The 21,337-nt window shown below is 50.2% G+C and overlaps 1 protein-coding gene across 1 annotated transcript in view; it reads right to left on the bottom strand.

Moving 5' to 3' along the window:
- Window positions 1–21,337, bottom strand: part of c9 (complement component 9) — a 47,532-nt gene that overhangs the window by 9,000 nt on the left and 17,195 nt on the right. The window contains exons 5-9 of the mRNA XM_060842339.1: window positions 20,209–20,347; window positions 19,413–19,619; window positions 16,100–16,340; window positions 3,552–3,704; window positions 1,346–1,524 (exon numbers count right to left, since the gene is read on the bottom strand). Of these exons, the coding sequence (XP_060698322.1) occupies window positions 1,346–1,524; window positions 3,552–3,704; window positions 16,100–16,340; window positions 19,413–19,619; window positions 20,209–20,347 (919 nt within the window). The remainder of the gene's footprint in view (window positions 1–1,345; window positions 1,525–3,551; window positions 3,705–16,099; window positions 16,341–19,412; window positions 19,620–20,208; window positions 20,348–21,337) is intronic.

Genomic DNA, 21,337 nt, shown 5'->3' with positions numbered 1-21,337 from the left:
TGCTAACCGCTGAGCCACCATGCCACCCATCACCCAGAGGGTGGTGGGAATCTGGGAACTTGCTGTCTGTAGAGCAATCTCATCACATCAAAGAAGCATTTGGATGTGCACTTGTGACGCCAAGATTGTGGGACAAGAGCTGGAAATAGGGTTAGAGTAGTTAGAGTAGTTAGATGCTTGTTTCTGACAGGTACAGATTCAAAGGGCTGAAGATGATGATGAGCATGTGATGTAGATCTCTGTGATTGTATGAATGCCTCAGTTCACCGTGCCTTCCCCAAGTTTCCAGAGAACTGGTTCCATTTCTTCACCACGTGCTGTGTGAGGAGTTTATCTTCTCACAACCCCCTGGCTTTGTTTGCACATCATTTTATATCTCTGCCCCTCTGCTTCTTGTTACTTTTACAATTGGGAACAGCTTCTCCCTATTTACTGTGTCCAGCCCCCCGTCATGATGTTGAAAACCTCTATCAGACCCGCTGTCCGCCTCCTCTCTCCAGGAAGGACAGTCCCAGTGTCTTCAATCTATTCTTATCACTGACGTTTCACATTCCTGGAACCATCCTTGTAAATTGCCCTCAGACTCGCTCCAATGCGAGTCATAGAGATGTACAGCACGGAAACAGACCCTTCAGTCCAACCCGTCCATGCCAACCAGATATCCCAGCCCAATCTAGTCCCGCCTGCCAGTGCGCAGCCCATATCCCTCCAAACCCTTCCTATTCATATACCCATCCAAATGCCTCTTAAATGTTACAATTGTACCAGCCTCCACCACTTCCTCTGGCCTCTCTTTCCATACACGTACCACCCTCTGCGTGAAAAAGTTGCCCCTTAGGTCCCTTTTATATCTTTCCCCTCTCACCCTAAACCTATGCCCTCTAGTTCTGGACTCCCCGACCCCAGGGAAAAGACTTTGTCTCTTTACCCTATCCATGTCCCTCATGATTTTATAAACCTCAATAGGGTCACCCCTCAGCCTCTGACGCTCCAGGGAAAACAACCTTAGCTCAAGTCCTCCAACCCTGGCACCAACCTTGTAAATCTTTCTTATAATGTGTTTCTAAAACTGTCTACAAGCTCCAGCTGGGGTTGAACAAGGGTCTTGTACAAGTTCACCATCACCTCCTCACCCCTTGTACTCTCTGTCCCTATTAATAAAGCTGAGCACACTGTGTGCTTTATTCACCGCTCTCTCCATCTGTTCTGTGTCCTTTAATAATCTCACACACATATGCTCGCTCCCTCTGCTCCTGCAGCCCCTTTAGAACGGTTTTGCCTTTTAGAACATCTTGCAATGTTGTTTGAACCTCTGACTCGATATACCCGCGCTCGGTATGCTGACCTGCTGCCTCACTAACACTGCAGCATTGATGAGTGACCTGGCCCAGTCCATGTAGACAGAGACATCGAGAGGCTGCCTTTTCTCAGACAGCAGCACATTCAGCTTGGTCAGAAACACCGTGTCACCACCAGATACAAAGGCCAGCACGTCCTTGATGATGGGCTTTTCCGTTTTCGAAGCTGGAAAACAAAAACTTTTAAAATCAACGGGAATTTGGCTAGAAGTGCTGGTGGAGCAGCTGACCCCTCCTGTGTACCATTCCTGAGTACTGGTGAGTCACTATGGGATTCGATAATCCTGCTCTGTGCCTCACAGGGATAACTGTAGCAAGGCTCCCAGAGGCTGCAGTGGCTATGCGAAGGGCAGCAGCAGGATGGGAACAGTGTCAGCACTCTCACCTTCTCAACCATGGCATTCTCACCATTCCTTCACGGAGACACAGGCCTGGAACCCAATCCCCAAAAGCACTGTGTATGGACCAAACAGCTCAGCAACACCACTCTTAGGGACAATTCACGACTGCTCCAGCCAGTCACACCCACATCCCACCAACTAACACCAAAGAAAGAGCAACACAGCACAGGAACACGCTCTCCGACCCTCCAAGCCTGCGCCGACATATTTTGCCCTTCCCCTAGTAAAACTGTCTTACCTGACATGATCCGTATCCCTCTATTCCCTTCCTATACCTGTATTCGTTCAACACAAGGACAGACCATGTGGGAAGTAGCTCCCTGCACAGGACCTGGGTGTTTGACTGTAGTACTGTCCATGTCCTGGGAGTGTTTGATGGGGACAGTTTAGAGGGAGCTTTACTCTGTATCTAACCCCGTGCTGTCCCTGTCCTGGGAGTGTTTGATGGGGACAGTGTAGAGGGAGCTTTACTCTGTATCTAACCCCGTGCTGTCCCTGTCCTGGGAGTGTTTGATGGGGGACAGTGTAGAGGGAGCTTTACTCTGTATCTAACCCCGTGCTGTCCCTGTCCTGAGAGTGTTTGATGGGACAGTGTAGATGGAGCTTTACTCTGTACCTAACCCCACGCTGTCCCTGTCTTGGGAGTGTTTGATGGGGACAGTGTAGATGAAGCTTTATTCTGTATCTAACCCCATGCTGTCCCTGTCCTGGGAGTGTTTGATGGGACAGTGTAGATGGAGCTTTACTCTGTATCAAACCCCACACTGTCCCTGTCTTGGGAGTGTTTGATGGGGACAGTGTAGAGGGTGCTTTCGTCTGTATCTAACCCTGTGCTATCCCTGTCCTGGGAGTGTTTGATGGGGGACAGTGTAGAGGGAGCTTTACTCTGTATCTAACCCCATGCTGTCCTGTGCTGGGAGTGTTTGATGGGGGACAGTGTAGAGCGAGCTTTACTCTGTATCTAACCCCATGCTGTCCCTGTGCTGGGAGTATTTGATGGGGACAGTGTAGAGGGAGCTTTACTCTGTATCTAACCCCATGCTGTCCCTGTGCTGGGAGTATTTGATGGGGACAGTGTAGAGGAAGCTTTACTCTGTATCTAACCCCATGCTGTCCTTGTGCTGGGAGTATTTGATGGGGACAGTGTAGAGGGAGCTTTACTCTGTATCTAACCCCATGCTGTCCCTGTCCTGGGAGTATTTGATGTGGACAGTGTAGAGGGAGCTTTACTCTGTATCTAACCCTGTGCTGTCCCTGTCCTGGGAGTATTTGATGGGGACAGTGTAGAGGAAGCTTTATTCTGTATCTAACCCTGTGCTGTCCCTGTGCTGGGAGTATTTGATGGGGACAGTGTAGAGGAAGCTTTACTCTGTATCTAACCCTGTGCTGTCCCTGTGCTGGGAGTATTTGATGTGGACAGTGTAGAGGGAGCTTTACTCTGTATCTAACCCTGTGCTGTCCCTGTCCTGGGAGTGTTTGATGGGGATAGTGTAGAGGAAGCTTTACTCTGTATCTAACCCTGTGCTGTCCCTGTCCTGGGAGTGTTTGATGGGGACAGTGTAGAGGAAGCTTTACTCTGTATCTAACCCCATGCTGTCCCTGTGCTGGGAGTGTTTGATGGGGGACAGTGTAGAGGGAGCTTTACTCTGTATCTAACCCTGTGCTGTCCCTGTTTGGGAGCACAGGTTGATTGACCACCCAATAACCTGACAGGAGAACGTCCTGCTGCTGCTTAGCTTTTGATTTAATGACGAAGAAAGTATCTGCTTATAGCTGGAACACTCATACGTACTGTAGCTTCCTTTCGTGATCTTCCTACAGGTGTCAGTGTTGAGATTGAGATCAACTTCCACCTTGGCGGAGTCATGTCCTTCTATCAGGCTCTGTTGGATGTTGAAGTTTGCATCAAATCCCAGGCATCTCTTCACTTGTTCATTGGTGATACCTGTGAACAGAGAACAGCAGGCATTTCCATTGGGCAATCAATGGTCCTGACAAATGCCCAGGAGTCTGAGGCGGCAGGGGGAGGGGTATCTGATGGAGGGAGGGGGAGGGGTATATGATAGATGCCTTTATTTCAGCAAGAAATTTGATAAGCTTCCCCAGGATAAGTGATTGCACAAAATACGGATTAAGGGTGAGATAGCGGTTTGGATCTAAAATTGGTTAGCTGAGAGAAGACAGAGGGTGGTGGTTGATGGGAAATGTTCATCCTGGAGTTCAGTTACTAGTGGTGTACCACAAGGATCTGTTTTGGGTCAACTGGGAGCCTAGCCAGCATTTCATACAATTCCATCATAACGTTCCTGTTCCCTCCTTATGTAAGCCAAAGGGTTCAGAAAGGATTTACAAGGATGTTGCCAGGGTTGGAGGATTTGAGCTACAGGGAGAGGCTGAACAGGCTGGGACTGTTTTCCCTGGAGCGTCGGAGGCTGAGGGGTGACCTGATAGAGATTTATAAAATTATGAGAGACACGGACAGGATAAATAGACAAAGTCTTTTCCCTGGGGTGGGGGAGTCCAGAACTAGAGGGCATAGGTTTAGGGTGAGAGGAGAAAGATATAAAAGAGACCTAAGGGGCAACTTTTTCACGCAGAGGGTGGTGCGTGTATGGAATGAGCTGCCAGAGGAAGTGGTGAGGCTAGTACAATTGCAACATTTAAGAGGCATTTGGATGGGTATATGAATAGGTAGAGTTTGGAAGATTATGGGCCGGGCGCTGGCAGGTGGGACTAGATTGGGTTGGGATATCTGGTCGGCACGGACAGGTTGGACTGAAGGGTTTGTTTCCGTGCTGTACATCTCTATGACTCTATGACTGCTGCTTGTCATTTTTATAAGTGACCTGGATGAGGGCATAGAAGGATGGGTTGGTAAATTTGCAGATGACAGTAAGGTTGGTGGTTTTATGGATAGTGCAGAAGGGTGTTGCAGGTTACAGAGTTACATAGATAAGCTGCAGAGCTGGGATGAGATGTGGCAAATGGAGTTTAATGTGGACAGGTGTGAGGTGGTTCACTTTGGAAGGAGCAACAGGAATAAACAGTACTAGGTTCATGCTAAGATTCTTAGTAGCATTGTGTCCAGGTACATAGATCCCTGAAAGTTGCCACCCAGGTTGATAAGATTATTAAGAAGGTGTGTGGTATGTTAGCTTTATTGGTAGAGGGATTGAGTTTCGGAGCCACGAGGTAATGTTGCAGGTCTGGTGTGGCCGCACTTGGAATATTGTGTACAGTTCTGATCACCGCATTATAGAAAGGATGTAGGAGCTATGGAAAGGGTTCAAATGATATTTACTCGGATGTTGCCTGGTATGGAGGGAAGGTCTTATGAGGAAAGACTGAGGGACTTGAGGCTGTTTTCGTCAGAGAGAAGAAGGTTGAGAAAGACTTAATTGAGACACATAAGATAATCAGAGGGTTAGATAGGTTAGACAGTGAGAACCTTTTTCCTTGGATGTTGATAGCTAGCATGAGGGTGCATAGCTTTAAACTGAGGGGTGATAGATATAGAACAGATGTCCGAGGTAGTTTCTTTACTCAGAGAATAGTATGGGTGTCGAACACCCTGCCTGCAACAGTAGTAGACTCGCCAACTTTAAGGACGTTTACATGGTAATTGGATAGGCATATGGATGAGAATGGAACAGTGTAGGTTAGATGGGCTTCAGGTTGGTTTCACTGGTTGGTGCAACATCGAGGGCCGAATGGCCTGTACTGCGCTGTAATGTTCTATGAGTAGATTGTGAGAATGTCTTTCTCATGGCAGGTGAGTCTAAGAGCAGAACGTATAAGCTTATGAGGAGGAGTAGGTAAGTTGGGGGAGATCTAAGAAAGAATTATTTCCCCAGAGGGCAGTAGAAATATGGAATATGCTCCCTGAGGGGGTGGTGTGGGGGTAGGTAACCCTCACAACATTTGAGACACTTTTTGAGGAGCACATAAAATGCAAGCTCATTGTAGGCTGTGGACCAAATGCAGATAAACGGGATTAGTGTATTTTTTGTTGGTTGGCATAGATACAGTGGGCCCAATCCGTCCTGTTCTAATTTGGCTAGATAAGGTCCCTTGTGCCCCCTACTGGCTCCCTGTCAGGCTACAGATCACCTTTTAAATTCTCAGCCTTGCGTCTTCAAGTCCCTTCATGTTTATCCCTACAGCGTCCCAAAATAACTAGGGATGCCTCTAGTTCTGGCTTCTTGCAGCATCACTTTTACAATATGTTTATGTCATTATAAAGCTATAGATCAGCACCAGCATTACCTCCACCGCTGATGTGTGTGCTTTCAGCTCAGCTATTCCCTGGCTGAATGGTTGACGATATCTCGGGTGCCTTTGTGTGAGAAGGCCATCAATTTCTTGACAAAACTGAAAGGACAGCAGATGCTGGAAGTCGGAAACAATACAGAATTTGCTGGAAAAACTCAGCAGGTCTGGCAGCACATTTGGTAAGAAGGCAGAGTTAACAATCTGGGTCTGGTGACCCTTCCTCAGAACTGATTGTAGCCAGGAAAAGGTTGGTATCTATGCTGAAGAATGGTGGGGAGGGGGAGTGTGTAATCAGTAAGTGGAGATAGAGTCCGAAGAGAGAGAGAGAGACACACAAAACCAGTTGGATAGACAAAGGAATAGTTAAAGGCCAGTCTGGGAGAGTCGATAGCTGCTGATGGGGACTGTTTGTCACTGACAATGGGTTGTGTGATAGCAGACCATGTCATGTCAAGGTCTGGTGTGTGAGGTGTGGGTGTAAGGTTACAGGAGAAGGTGCTTAGGCCTGAACATTGTTGAACTCCAAACTGAGTCCTGAAGGTTGCAGGGTACCCACGCGGAAAACGAGGTGCTGTTCTTATAGCTTACGCTGAGCTTCACTGGAGCACAGTAGCAAGCCTGGGACAGAGATGTTGGCCAGGGAACAGGGGGAGGTGTTAAACTGGCAGGCAACTGGAAGCTCTGGGTGTCTCTTGTGGTAGATGTCTGTGAAGTGGTCACCCAGTCTATGCTTCGTTTCCCCAATGGAGAGGAGATCACATTGTGAGCAGCGAATGCTGTAGACTAGACTGTGTGCAGGAGAAAGTGAGGACTGCAGATGCTGGAGATCAGAGCTGAAAATGTGTTGCTGGAAAAGCGCAGCAGGTCAGGCAGCATCCAAGGAACAGGAGAGTCGACGTTTTGGGCATGAGCCCTTCTTCAGGAATGAGGAAAGTGTGTCCAGCAGGCTAAGATAAAAGGTAGGGAGGAGGGACTTGGGGGAGGGGCGTTGGAGACGCAATAGGTGGAAGGAGGTCAAGGTGAGGGTGATAGGCCGGAGTGGGGGTGGGGACGGAGAGGTCAGGAAGATGATTGCAGATTAGGAAGGTGGTGCTGAGTTCGAGGGTTGGGACTGAGATAAGGTGGGGGGAGGGGAAATGAGGAAACTGGAGAAATCTGAGTTCATCCCTTGTGGTTGGAGGGTTCCCAGGCGGAAGATGAGGCGCTCTTCCTCCAGCCGTCGTGTTGCTATGGTGATGGAGGAGTCCAAGGACCTGCATGTCCTTGGTGGAGTGGGAGGGGGAGCTGAAGTGTTGAGCCACGGGGTGGTTGGGTTGGTTGGTCGGGTGTCCCAGAGGTGTTCTCTGTAGGCGGCCTGTCTCCCCAATGTAGAGGAGACCACATCGGGTGCAGCGGATGCAGGAAATGATGTGTGTGGAGGTGCAGGTGAATTTGTGGCGGATATGGAAGGATCCCTTGGGGCCTTGGAGGGAAGTGAGGGAGGAGGTGTGGGCGCAAGTTTTGCATTTCTTGCGGTTGCAGGGGAAGGTGCCGGGAATGGAGGTTGAGTTGGTGGGGAGTGTGGACCTGACGAGGGAGTCACGGAGGGAGTGGTCTTTTTGGAATGTTGATGGGGGAGGGGAGGGAAATATATCCCTGGTGGTGGGGTCCGTTTGGAGGTGGCAGAAATGACGACGGATGATGTGATGCATATGGAGGTTGGTGGGGTGGTAGGTGAGGACCAGTGGGGTTCTGTCCTGGTGGCGATTGGAGGGGCGGGGCTCAAGGGCGGAGGAGCGGGAAGTGGAGGAGATGTGGTGGAGGGCATCATCGATCACGTCTGGGGGGAAATTGCGGTCTTTGAAAAAGGAGGCCATCTGGGTTGAACTGGTCCTTCTGGGAGCAGATGCGGCGGAGACGAAGGAATTGGGAGTATGGGATGGCGTTTTTACAGGGGGCAGAGTGGGAGGAGGTGTAGTCTAGGTAGCTGTGGGAGTCGGTCGGTGGACCAGGGTGTCCCAGAGGGAACGGTCCCTGTGGGCGGCTAGTAGGGGAAGGGTGGGGAATATGTTGTTTGGGGGGGTTCTTCTTGCTGGAGCTGCTGAAAATGGCAGCTAATGATCCTCTGGAGGGGGATGCAATATTACAAATTGAGGAAAAGTGTTGGCGTGCAGCCAGGAACAATCTAACTGGTAATCTATTAGCGAGTGAGGAAGCCAACTGAGTGTGGGGAAAGGTGGTATAAGGTGGGAGGTCATGAGCTGAGAGCTCTCATACACACACTCAACCAGCATGGCAACTATACTGGCATTCCTCATTCCTACATTCAGGTGATTTGATAATGGTGGGAGGGGAACCAGAGTGTAAACTCTGAAAGAAGGAAAATGCATTGATGTAGCGCCTTTCAATAAAGTGAAGTGATTAGCTCTGTCCAAACTTGGCAGAGAGTTTCATGGAGGTCCAAATCCAAAGTGAAAATGAAGAGTTTTCTGGATGGTATAGAATTGGACTTGTTCAACGCGGCAACAGTTCTGAGAAGTTAGACTGTGGCTGAGATTGCCATGGGGATGAAAACTAAAAGCAAAAATACTTGATGAAAGCTGGTTGGCTTGGAGCTGGAGAAGGAGCGCACAGTTACTGGAGAAGGAAGCAAATCTCCCCACACAAACAGCAGCAAGAATTAAAATAGCACTCCAGCAAGTGACTCATAGAACCCTTACAGGGGAGAAGAAGGCTATTCGGCCCATCAAGTCCACTCCATCCCTTCAGTGAGCATCCTACCCAATCCCTGTAACCCTGCATTTCCCATGGCTAACCTATCTAGCCGGAGGAGAAAGTGAAGTCTGCAGATGCTGGAGATCAGAGCTGAAAATGTGTTGCTGGAAAAGCGCAGCAGGAGGCAGCATCCAAGGAGCAGGAAATTCGACGTTTCGGGCAATAAGCCCTTCATCAGGAATCCTGATGAAGGGCTTATGCCCGAAACGTCGAATTTCCTGTTCCTTGGATGCTGCCTAACCTATCTAGCCTACAAACTAGGGACAATTTATAGTCATAGAATCATACAGCGCAGAAGCAGACCCATTGGCCTGGACGATATCTCTCCAAACCTTTGCAACCCATATATCTATCCAAATGGCGTAATTATGCATTGCCAAACCACCTAGCGTACACGCCTTTGGATTGTGGGAGGAAACCCACACAGACACATGGAGAATGCCCAAACTCCACACAGACAGTTGCCTGAGGCTAGAATTGAACCTGGGACCCTGGTGCTGGGAGGCAGCAGTGCTAACCATTGAGCCATCACAAGTGGTCTAGGATTGAGTTAAAAAGGATGGAATCCTGAAAGCGGTATGAGTAACTCAGACATGCTGAAGAGCTGAATGTGAACTGGATGATCTCAGGAATGTTGAGATTAAGACGGGCTTGTCAATGCTGTATCCAGAGATGAACCATGTGTATGAAGAAGGTAGACAAATCGAAGTTAGAAGAACCAAAGACACAAGAAGCAATGGCAAGCATGAAATAACTTCAAGATGGAAAACATTGTTGGAATGGCTGAGCAAGGGATAAGCAAGCTGAATGGTTGAATGCACTTAACACTCACATTGGTTGATCACGCCAAATGTTAACAGAGTTAACATTTCGAGCCCAGTGACTCTACAGGAGTATAAGGAGCTGGAAAATGTTGGATTTCATGCTGTGAGCAGACAAGGAGGAGGAGGAAGTGAACCTGAAGAAGGGTCACTGGACCCAAAATGTTAACTCTGCTTTCTGTGCACAGATGCTGCCAGATCTGCTCCAGCTATTTCTGGGTGAGGGCATGTCTTACGAAGAAAGGTTGAAATTAGATTCCCTACAGTGTAGAAACAGAACCTTCAGCCCAACACATCCACACTGATTCTCCAAAGAGTAAAACACCCAGACCCATTCGCCTCTAAATAATGCACCTAACACTACAGGCAATTTAGCATGGCCAATTCACCTGCACATCTTTGTGACTGTGGGAGGAAACTGGAGTACCCGGAGGAAACCCACGCAGACACGGGGAGAACGTGCAAACTCCACACAGTCATCCGAGGCTGGAATCGAACCCAGGTCCCGTGCGGCAGCAGTGCTAACCACTGTGCCACCGTGCCATCTTCATTGGAGTGAAGAAGGATGAGAGGTGACTTGATAGAGGTGTACAAGATGATGAGAGGCATAGATAGAGTGGATAGCCAGAGACTTTTTCCCAGGGCGGAAATCTCTATCACGAGGGGGCATAATTTTAAGGTGATTGAAGGAAGGTTTAGGGGAGATGTCAGAGACCAGAGGGTGGTGGGTGTGTGGAATGCACTGCCAATAGTGGGAGTAGAGTCAGAGACATTAGGGACATTTTAAAAACTGTTGGATAGGCACATGGATGATAGTAAAATGAAGGTTTGTAGGTTAGTCTGATCTTAGAGTAGGATGGAAGGGGGGCACAACATTGAGGGCAGAAGAGCCTGCAGTGTGTTGTACTGTTCTATATTCTACGAAGACACAGACACAGCAGGGAGAGGGATGTAAGAACAATAGAGGCCAGAGGGCTCACCCTATGGGTTTGAATCTCAAAATCGATCACTCGAGAAAGTGCAGTGTCCACATAGAAAATATGGTGCTGTCCCCTTAGTGTTTGGGGGCTTTGTTGGAACACTGCAGCAAGCCCAGGGCAGGAAGGAAGGTGCACAGGAGACTAAGGTGGTTGGTTGGAATGATGAGTCACTGGAAGGGTGGGCTCATTCTCACAGACAGAGCGGAGGGGTGTCCACAAAGTGGTCTCCCAGCCAGTGCTGGGTCTCCCCATTGGAAAGGAGGCTGCATCAGGAGCTGTGAACACAGGCACCTCGATTGTAAGAAGCCCAAGTAAAACACTGCTTCACCTGGAAGGAGGAACTGGGACCTGGGACAGGGAGGAGGGAGGAGTTTCATTTTAAACACTTGACTCCTTGTCTTTCCTTGTTTTCTATTTCCCTCTATTGTTCCACAAAGTATTTGCGAAAACTCACTTGAACAAAACTCCTTCCTCAGTGATGGTCTAGGCTTTGCATTACCCTGTACATACTCCAACTGCAATTCATCCCTCAGATTTCAAAGCAATCCTGGATCGGTCCACACTCCAAACCCCTCCCTCCCTCCCTCCCTCACCACCTCGTTCACACCCCAAACCCCTCCCTCCCTCACCACCTCGTTCACACCCCAAGCCCCTCCCTCCCTCACCACCTCGTTCACACCCCAAACCCCTCCCTCCCTCCCTCCCCACCACCTCGTTCACACCCCAAACCCCTCCCTCCCTCACCACCTCGTTCACACCCCAAACCCCTCCCTCCCTCACCACCTCGTTCACACCCCAAACCTCTCCCTCCCTCACCACCTCGTTCACACCCCAAACCTCTCCCTCCCTCACCACCTCGTTCACACCCCAAACCCCTCCCTCCCTCACCACCTCGTTCACACCCCAAACCCCTCCCTCCCTCACCACCTCGTTCACACCCCAAGCCCCTCTCTCCCTCACCACCTCGTTCACACCCCAAACCCCTCCCTCCCTCACCACCTCGTTCACACCCCAAACCCCTCCCTCCCTCACCACCTCGTTCACACCCCAAGCCCCTCCCTCTCTCACTACCTCGTTCACACCCCAAACCCCTCCCTCCCTCACCACCTCGTTCACACCCCAAACCCCTCCCTCCCTCACCACCTCGTTCACACCCCAAACCCCTCCCTCCCTCACCACCTCGTTCACACCCCAAGCCCCTCCCTCTCTCACTACCTCGTTCACACCCCAAACCCCTCCCTCCCTCACCACCTCGTTCACACCCCAAACCCCTCCCTCCCTCACTACCTCGTTCACACCCCAAGCCCCTCCCTCCCTCACACCTCGTTCAAACCCCAAACTCCTCCCTCCCTCACCACCTCGTTCACACCCCAAACCTTCCCTCCCTCACCACCTCGTTCACACCCCAAACCCCTCCCTCCCCACCACCTCGGTCGCACCCCAAACCCTCTCTCCCTCACCACCTCGTTCACACCCCAAGCCCCTCCCTCCCTCACCACCTCATTCAAACCCCAAACCCCTCCCTCCCTCAACATCTCGTTCACACCCCAACCCCCTCCCTCCCTCCCCACCACCTCGTTCACACCCCAAACCCCTCCCTCCCTCAACATCTCGTTCACACCCCAAACCCCTCCCTCCATCACCACCTCGTTCACACCCCAAACCACTCCCTCCATCACCATCTCGGTCACACTCCAAACCCCTCACTCCATTACCACCTCAATCACACCCCAAACCCCTCCCTCCCTCACCACCTCATTCACACCCCAAACCTCTCCCTCCCTCACCACCTCGTTCACACCCCAAACCCCTCTCTCCCTCACCACCTCGTTCACACCCCAAACCTCTCCCTCCCTCACCGCCTCGTTCACACCCCAAACCCCTCCCTCCCTCACCACCTCGTTCACACCCCAAACCCCTCCCTCCCTCACCACCTCATTCACACCCCAAACCTCTCCCTCCCTCACCACCTCGTTCACACCCCAAACCTCTCCCACCCTCAGCACCTCGTTCACACCCCAAACCTTCCCTCCCTCACCACCTCGTTGACATCCCAAACCTTCCCTCCCTCACCACCTCGTTCACACCCCAAACCCCTCCCTCCCTCACCACCTCGTTCACACCCCAAACCCCTCCCTCCCTCACCACCTCGTTCACACCCCAAACCCCTCCCTCCCTCACCACCTCGTTCACACCCCAACCCCCTCCCTCCATCACCATCTCAGTCACACTCAAAACCTCTTCCTCTCTCACCACCTCATTCACACCCCAAACCCCTCCCTCTCTCACCACCTCGTTCATCCTCCAAACCCCTCCCTCCTTCACCACCTCATTCACACCCCAAACCCCTCCCTCCCTCACCACCTCGTTCATCCTCCAAACCCCTCCCTCCCTCACCACCTCATTCACACCCCAAACCCCTCCCTCCCTCCCCACCTTGTTCACACCCAAACCCCTCCCTCACCACCTCGTTTACACCCAGACGACTCCCTCCCTCACCACCTCACACCCCAAACCCTTCCCTCCCTCACAACCTCATTCACACCCCAACCTCCTCCCTCCCCACCTCGTTTTTACCCCAACCCCCTCCCTCCCTCCCTCTCCACTCACCTCATTCACACCCCAACCCCCTCCCTCCCTCCCCACCCACCTCGTTCACACCCCAACCCCCTCCCTCCCTCCCCGCCCACCTCGTTCACACCCCAACCGTTACCCACTCCCTCTCCCTCTCCCTCCATTATCACCTTGCTCAGACTCCAATTCCCTCCCTCCCTCACCACCTCATTCAAACTCCCAACCCCTCTCTCCACCATCACCTCACTCACACTTCAAACCCCTCCCTCCATCATCACCTCGTTCACACTCCAAACCCCTCACTCCATCACCATCTCATTCACACTCCAAACCCCTCCCTCCCTCACCACCTCGCTCACACCCCAACCCTCACCCTCTCCCTCTTCCTCTCCCTCCATTATCACCTTGCTCAGACTCCAAATTCCTCCCTCCATTATCACCTTTCCAAACCCCTTCCTCCAACACCACCTCTCCAAACCCCTCCTTGTTCACAGTCCAATCCCCTCCCTCCCTCACCACCTCATTCAAACTCCCACCCCTCTCTCCACCATCACCTCACTCACACTCCAAACCCCTCATTCCATCATCACCTCATTCACATTCCAAACCCCTCATTCCATCACCACCTCAATCACACCCCAAACCCCTCCCTCCATCACCACCTCAATCACACCCCAAACCCCTCCCTCCATCATCACCTCATTCACACTCCAAACCCCTCCCTCCATCACCACCTCAATCACACCCCAAACCCCTCCCTCCATCATCACCTCATTCACACTCCAAACCCCTCCCTCCATCATCACCTCATTCACACTCCAAACCCCTCCCTCCATCATCACCTCACTCACACCCCAAACCCCTCCCTCCATCACCACCTCGCTCACACTCTCTGCCTCTCTCTCTCCCATTCCATGCTTGGTCCCTGCTCAATTTGAAACTTTGTGTTAATTGCTATTTTAGCTAAACAATCCCCTGTCTTCCAATCAGCTGCTCAGAAGGTAAGCTTGAAAAACTCTCAGATCCTTTCATTCCCCTAGATTCTTCCTTCCTGCCCTGCTCACTGACCCTGTCCCTTATTATCCCACCTGGTGCTATGAATTCTCCATGCACTGTGTGTGCCCACTCTCTGATGCCAACCTGGCAGTGCTCAGGGAAGGAAGGTATTTGATAAGATACCACACATTGGGCCGTGCAGTAAGGTAAGAGCCCATGGTGTTGGGAGGAGCACCTTCGCATGGCTGAGGGATTGGCTAAGTAATAGAAGACTCATGGAGAGTTGTGAGAAGGGGGACGGGTGGGTATTGTCAGGACAGTAGCCTGTAACTAGTGGATCAGTGCTGGGGCTACAATTATTTACAATAGATATTAATGACTTCAAGGAGGGAAATGAATGGATTGCAGCCAAGTTTGGGAATGACACAAAGATAGTTAGGAAGGTAACTGGTGAGGAAAGCACAATGGGACATAGACAATTTAAGTGAACTTCCATCTAGAAGGACAAGGGCAGTAACTACTTGGGAACACCACCCCCTCAAGTTCAGCTCCAAGCCCCTCCCCATCCTGACTTGGAAATATATCACCGTTCCTTCAGTGCCCCTGGGTCAGAATCCTGGAATTCCCCGTCTCAGGGCATTGTGGGTCACCCTACAGCACATGGACTGCAGCGGGTCAGGAAGGCAGCTTCACAAGGGGCAACTAGGCACGGGTAATAAATGCTGGACCCAGTCAGTGACCCCGCACATCCCATGAGTAAATAAGCGTTTGAAAAAAAGAAAGTTAAACCATAGTAGGATTTGGGAACACTTGACCTTGAATCACAGAAAGTTAGCATCCAAGTTCAATGGGTAATGGGCAAGGCAAATGGAACGCATATAAATGCAGATTTCACCTTTCAATTGTTCTGAAGTGAGCAAGACAGAAAGTTTCAACATGTGCCTTTTCAGTAAAATTAAAACCTGAACCAAACAAAGTGTCACCTGAGATTGAAAGGAGAGCCAAGATAATTTTTTTTTAAAAACCCACAGATGCTGGAGATCTAAAACAAAAACTGAAATTGCTGCAGAAACTCAGCAGGTCTGGCAGCACCTGTGGAGAGAGACACAGAGTCAATGCTTCGATCCCAGTGACCCTCCTTCAGTATTCTGACAGTCATATCAGACTCGGGATGTTAACACTTAATTTCTCTCCACAGGTGCTGCCAGACCTGCTGAGTTTTTCCAGCAATGTCAGTTTTAGTTGCCGATTTCAAGGGGAGGTGATGATCTCGTGGCGTTACCACTGGGCTGTTAATCCAGAGACCCAGCTAATGTTCTGGGGACCTGAGTTTCAATGCTGCCTCGGCAAATGGTGGAATTTGAATTCAATATAAAAATCTGGAATTAAGATTAGACTTACAATGTGGAAACAGGCCCTTCGGCCCAACAAGTCCACACCGACCCATAACCCACCCATACCCCTTACCTAACACTACGGGCAATTTAGCATGGCCGATTCACCTGACCCGCACATCTTTGGACTGTGGGAGGAAACCGGAGCACCTGGAGGAAACCCACGCAGACACGGGGAGAACGTGCAAACTCCACACAGTCAGTCGCCTGAGTCGGGAATTGAACCTGGGTCTCAGTCGCTGTGAGGCAGCCGTGCTAACCACTGTGCCACCGTGCCGTCTAATGACAACACAGAACTATAATTGGGGGGATACCCATCTGGTTCACTTACTGCCCTAATCTACCATCCTTATCTACACTTGTCTGCAGATCCACAGCAATGAGAGTGACCCCTCATTTCCCCCCCCCCGGGTAATTAGGGATGGGTACTAAATGCTGACCCTGAACAAATAAAGAATCCAGCATCTGCAGTATTTTGCTCTTGTTTGAATTGGGTGAAGAGGAGGAAATTACATCATGAAGTTTGGACTGTGAAACAACTTGACTTACGATCCTTCATCATTTCTGATTTGTCCAACACGTAAACCATTTGATAATCGCCGCCGAGTATTCCAGTGGAACTGTAATGTGTACCGTAGCTTTCCAGGAATTTAAAATACACCCCTTTGTCATATTCCCTTGGCAGATTCTTCAGGTCAATGATAAAATCGTCATCAAGCATATAGCGTGTGTTTCGCATGTGGAATTTTGCCAGCTGTATTTGACCCTTTACCCGGAAGTATTCATTCGCCTAGATTTTGGATACATTTGTAAAAATGAGTTATCTATTTCTGAATGAAAATTACATCTTATCACAAGAAATAAGGAGCCTGGGGTCAGTCTCACTCTGTTCCTGCACATTGACATGTCTACATTGTATTCCCCGTCTATGCCCTGACCCTCACAATGCCTGCCTCATCCAAACTACATACTCACCTCTACTCCTCCAGACCATTCAGCTATTCTTCCCCAACTCACACGCACCCTATCCCCGCTCAAAGGGGTAGTACGAGAGGTTATTTCTTGCTCTGATATGTGGGCAGGGTCGGTAAGCTCAGTTAGCTGAATGGCTGGCTTCCATTACACAGTGATGCCAACAACACGGGTTCAATTCCTACAGGGGCTGGGATTATCATAAAGATTCAACTGAGGTGTGGTCACCCTCCGCTGAAATTGCCAACCAGTGTCAAAAAAAAACTGTGATGCTGGAAAAGCACAGCCAGTCAGGCAGCATCCGAGGAGCAGAAGAGTTAACATTTTGGGCATAAGCTGTTCATCAGACTTATGCTCGAAACGTCGATTCTCCTGCTCCTCGGATGCTGCCTGACCGGCTGCGCTTTTCCAGCAACAAAGTCTTCCACTCTGCACTCCTCACTGTCTCGTCCCTAAATTCGTACTAATCAACTCTTTATGTTTCTAATGAGTGACCTTACTCACAGGGTGACCTCACGAAGTTTGTGCAGCCTGGTGTTAAGATGAAGGCACAGGGAGAGGGTCTGGAAACAAAGTTAGTATTTTCCCCGACTGAGCAGATTCTGTAACCAACTTTCAGCAGCAGAAGGAGGCCAGCTCACCAGCCCCTCTTATCGCAGGGATGTGAACACAACTGCAGGAGAGACCGACAGGAATGGTTCGAGCAGTTCAGAAACATCAGCAATGAGGGTAGATTGAAGGGGTGGGGGCTGTTCTCCTTGGAGAGATGAGGCTGAGAGGGGATCCGATAGAGGTTTCAATGTCATGAGTGGAGGCTGGACTGAATAGATCATAAGACACTGCTCCAGCTCATAAAAGGATCAAGAATGAGAGGTGCGTTGATTCAAAGTGATGTGCAAACAAAGCCAAGGGAAAATCTTTATCACTCAGTGAGTAGTTAGGGTGTGGAATGAAAATGTGGTGGGGACAGGTTCAACTGAGGCATCCAAGGGAAAACTGGATTTTTTTTGGATATAAATAGTGTACAGGGATGTGGAAAAAAACCCAGGAGATTGGCATTAGGGGATAGAACCTGGACAGACATCAAGGGGCCAAATGGCCTTTGTCTGCTTCATAACAGCTCTGTGATTCAGTAATTGTCATAATGTTAATCGTTCATCTATTCCCATCCACCCCTCTCCCTCCACGGTCCCAAGACTCGACCTACCCCTTCTTTGGCTGCATTGCTAGGTCCTCTCTCGGTGGGCTCCCTCACTCTCGTTTCCTCTGTCAGTTCCTCCTGATTGATCAGTGTGTTGTCAGTCTGTCTGGAGCAGCCGTTTCCCCTCACACTTTCCCACTCTCCCCTGTTCCACACTCCCTAACTCTCCCCGCCTCCGTTTCTAACTTCACCAATTGCTTTTTCTCCACCCATTTTCTCTCATTTCAACGGGCTTTGTCTGTCTGTCTGTCTCTCTCTCCCTCTCATCCACCCTTTCCTGGCTCTCCAGCCAGTACAACGATTCCCACCATTCACATGTCCACAACAGTGCGTCTGTCTGTGCTACCATCTTCTCCCTGCATGTAATACTCCTAATCCCTCTCCCACACGCTCTCTGTCTCTCTCTATCTCCCTATCTATTTGTTCTCTGCATCCACACCTTGCTCCCACTCTCCCTCTCTCTTTCCCCTGTGCCAAGTGCTCTTTCTCTCGTGCCCTTCCTCCTACTATTCTGGCTATCCCTCTCTCTATCTCTGTTATCGTCTCTCTCTCCCAGGCACTTTTGCTTTCATTGTGCTCTCTCCTTATCCCATGTTCGCTCCATCTAATCTCCGTGCTTACTTTCTCTCTCCCCCCCCATTTGTTCATAGAATCCCTGCAGTGTGGAAGCAGATAATTCAGCCTATCAACTCAACGCTGACCCTCCCAACAGCATCCCACCAATCCCCAACTATCCCTGTAACCCTGCATTTCCCACGGCTAACCCGCACATCCCTGAACACTATGGGCAACTGAGCATGGCCAATTCACCTAACCTGTGCATATTTAGACTGGAGGTGTAAACTGGAGGAAACCTGTCAAGACACAGGGAGAACGTCCAAACTCTAAACAGTCAGCCACCCAAGGGTGGAATCAAACCCGGGTCCCTGGCGCTGTGAGGCAATAGTGCTAGCCACTGAGCCATCGTGCCACCCTTAGCCAGTATGCTGCCCATGTTCTATTCCCCTACTTTATCTATATTTTTTTGCCCTGTCTCTACCCTCCATTCAGTTCCCCCACCACCCCCGTCTCTCTCCAATTTTCCAAATCCTTTGCTTCTAGCAAGAACAGGCCATTCAGCCCTTTGAGTCGGCTCTGTCATTCAAAATGATCATGGCTGACCATTCTATGTCCTTGCTTTCTCCCCATTTTCTTTCATCCCTTTGTCATTAAGAATTCCATCCAACTCCTTCTTGAGACCATTCCATATTTTGCTATCAACTGCTTTCTGGGACAAAGAATTCCACAGGCTCCCCACTCTCTGGGTGAAGACATTTCTCCTTATCTTAGTCCAAAATGGCCTACCCTGTATCCTTGGACTGTGACCCCCTGGTTCTGGACTCCTCTTGTCATTAGGAACATCCTTCCAGCATCCAACCTCTGTAGTCCTGTTGGAATTTTATAGCTTACTATGAGATGCCCTCCATCTGTTAAACTCCGATCAATACGGTCCAAACTGATCAGTCAGATGTTAGTCCTCCCACTCCAGGAACCAAATCTTTGTTGCACACCCTCCATCACTAGACCCACCTTCCTTAGCTAAGGAGGTCACCATCTCTCTCTCTCTCTCTCTCTGTGTGTGCTGTTCCCAATTCTCTTGGTTTGGTTCTGTCTCCCCATTCCATGTGGCAGACTGATCAGGGACTCTACCTGGGACTGATTGTGACTTAGTAGGACTTCAAGATTTCTCGACTTGTTGAGATTGAAGCCAACGCCAGCAGTAACATCAACAATACAAGACTTGGTGGTCAGAGAGAGTCCAACGTTGAAACTGCTTGTGGTCTCTTCCATGATCTTTGTGACAACTTCAGTTGAACTCTCGTATACCTCAGTCATGAAGGCTTGTGTAGCTTGTGTCTAAGTGAATAGAATCAAACAACTCAAGAATACCATTGCATGGATGTGTGTCACTAACTCATAACAAGATTATTCACCTTGTCCCATTCCCCAGTGTCTCCCTGAAAACCCAGCAAAGATCAATTCAGGTAAAGATCAAATCCGCGTTGAGAAAACACGAGGGGATTTTCTTCCCCTACACTCGGCCCCTGCTTCACAAAGCCCTCAAACCCCACTCCGTAGTCCAACATCACCAAGGACAGACGGCTTCACAAAGGCACCCTCCCCCCTCCCCTGTCAGCGTCCACGTGGACCCCTCACCCTGCAGGGAGACTCCATTAATCCCTTTCACATGATAGACACACCGCAATCCCACTGAGGATAAAGCCGTTCCTCATTTTTAGCACGGCCTTCCTCGCAGGTTCACTAATGCTCTTTAGGGAAGGACTCTACCATCCTTACCTGGTCTGGCCTACATGAGACTCCAGACCCACAGCAATGTGGTTGACTGTTAACTGCCCCCTGGGAAATTAGGGATGGGGAGTAAATGTTGGCCTAGCCAGTGACACCCTCGTCCTGTGAAGGAATAAAAGAAACAGGTGACCCTTGCCTGGAAGGAGAAAAAGCCAATATTCCACGGGATACGAAAACGAGTCCTCCTGTTGCCGTCAAAGACATTTTCACATTGGCCATTGTAGAATTTGTTGTTGAACGGGCTTTTCCGCGGCTCCATCCCGAAGATGATCAGCCTAAAAAGGCAAGGCCCAACTTGATCATTCAGCACCAATCAGCCCCTCCCTGGGTGATAAAGGCTGGCTCTCCTCCATTCTTGTCTCACCTCTCCTTCTTCCACGTGGAAGTGGGTACTCCAGATGCTGGAGATTAGAGTCAAGATGAGAGTGGCGCTGAAAAAGCACAGCAGGTCAGGCAGCATCCGAGCAGCATCAGGAATTTCTGATGAAGGGCTTTTGCTCAGAACGTCGATTTCCTGCAGCTTGGAAGCTGCATGGCCTGCTGTGCTTTTCCAGCAACACTCTAATCTTGACTCTCCTCTCCTTCTGTCTCCTCCCTCACTCCCTCTGTGGTCCATTCATCCCTCCCCCGATCCACTCCACCTTTCCCGCTGTCTCTCTCTCTCTCTCTCTCTCTGTGTCCTTCCTCCCGTCCACTCACCATCCCCTTCACATGAAGTCCTCTCTCTATTCAGATTGTTGCAGTCTCTTTTCCTGAAAGAACATCCCTCAGTGTCACCCTCTCTTTCCAAACTGTCCTGTATGCTACCACTCCCCACTGGATGTGACAGGACTCAAAGCTGCCATCTAATTCATTGGTTGCCAAGACAGGTGGACATTGAAATCCTGTGTCCTTGCCACACTCAGTGCTTCCTCCAAGTCTTGAGCAATATGGAGGATACTGAATCGTCGGCCGAGGGAGGACAGTCTGTGGTCATCAGGAGGTTTCCTTACCCATGTTTAACCTGAAGCCATGAGACTACACGGGGTCCGGAGTCAATGTTGAGGCCTCTCAGGGTAACTCCCTCCTGACTGTATCCCACTGTGCCACCCCCCCTCTCTCCACTGGGTCTGTCCTGCCTGTGGGATGGGACATACCCAGGGACGGTGATGGTGGGGTATGGGACACTGTCTGTAAGGTGTGACCCTGTGAGTGTGACTGTGTCAGGACGGTGATGGTGGGGGCTGGGACACTGTCTGTAAGGCGTGACCCTGTGAGTGTGACTG

The sequence above is a fragment of the Hemiscyllium ocellatum genome, chromosome 2, assembly GCF_020745735.1.
Source record: "Hemiscyllium ocellatum isolate sHemOce1 chromosome 2, sHemOce1.pat.X.cur, whole genome shotgun sequence".
NCBI classification, from domain to species: Eukaryota; Metazoa; Chordata; class Chondrichthyes; order Orectolobiformes; family Hemiscylliidae; genus Hemiscyllium; species Hemiscyllium ocellatum.
Note: the sequence above shows the minus strand (reverse complement) of the source record. Positions and strands in the feature narration are given on the sequence as shown.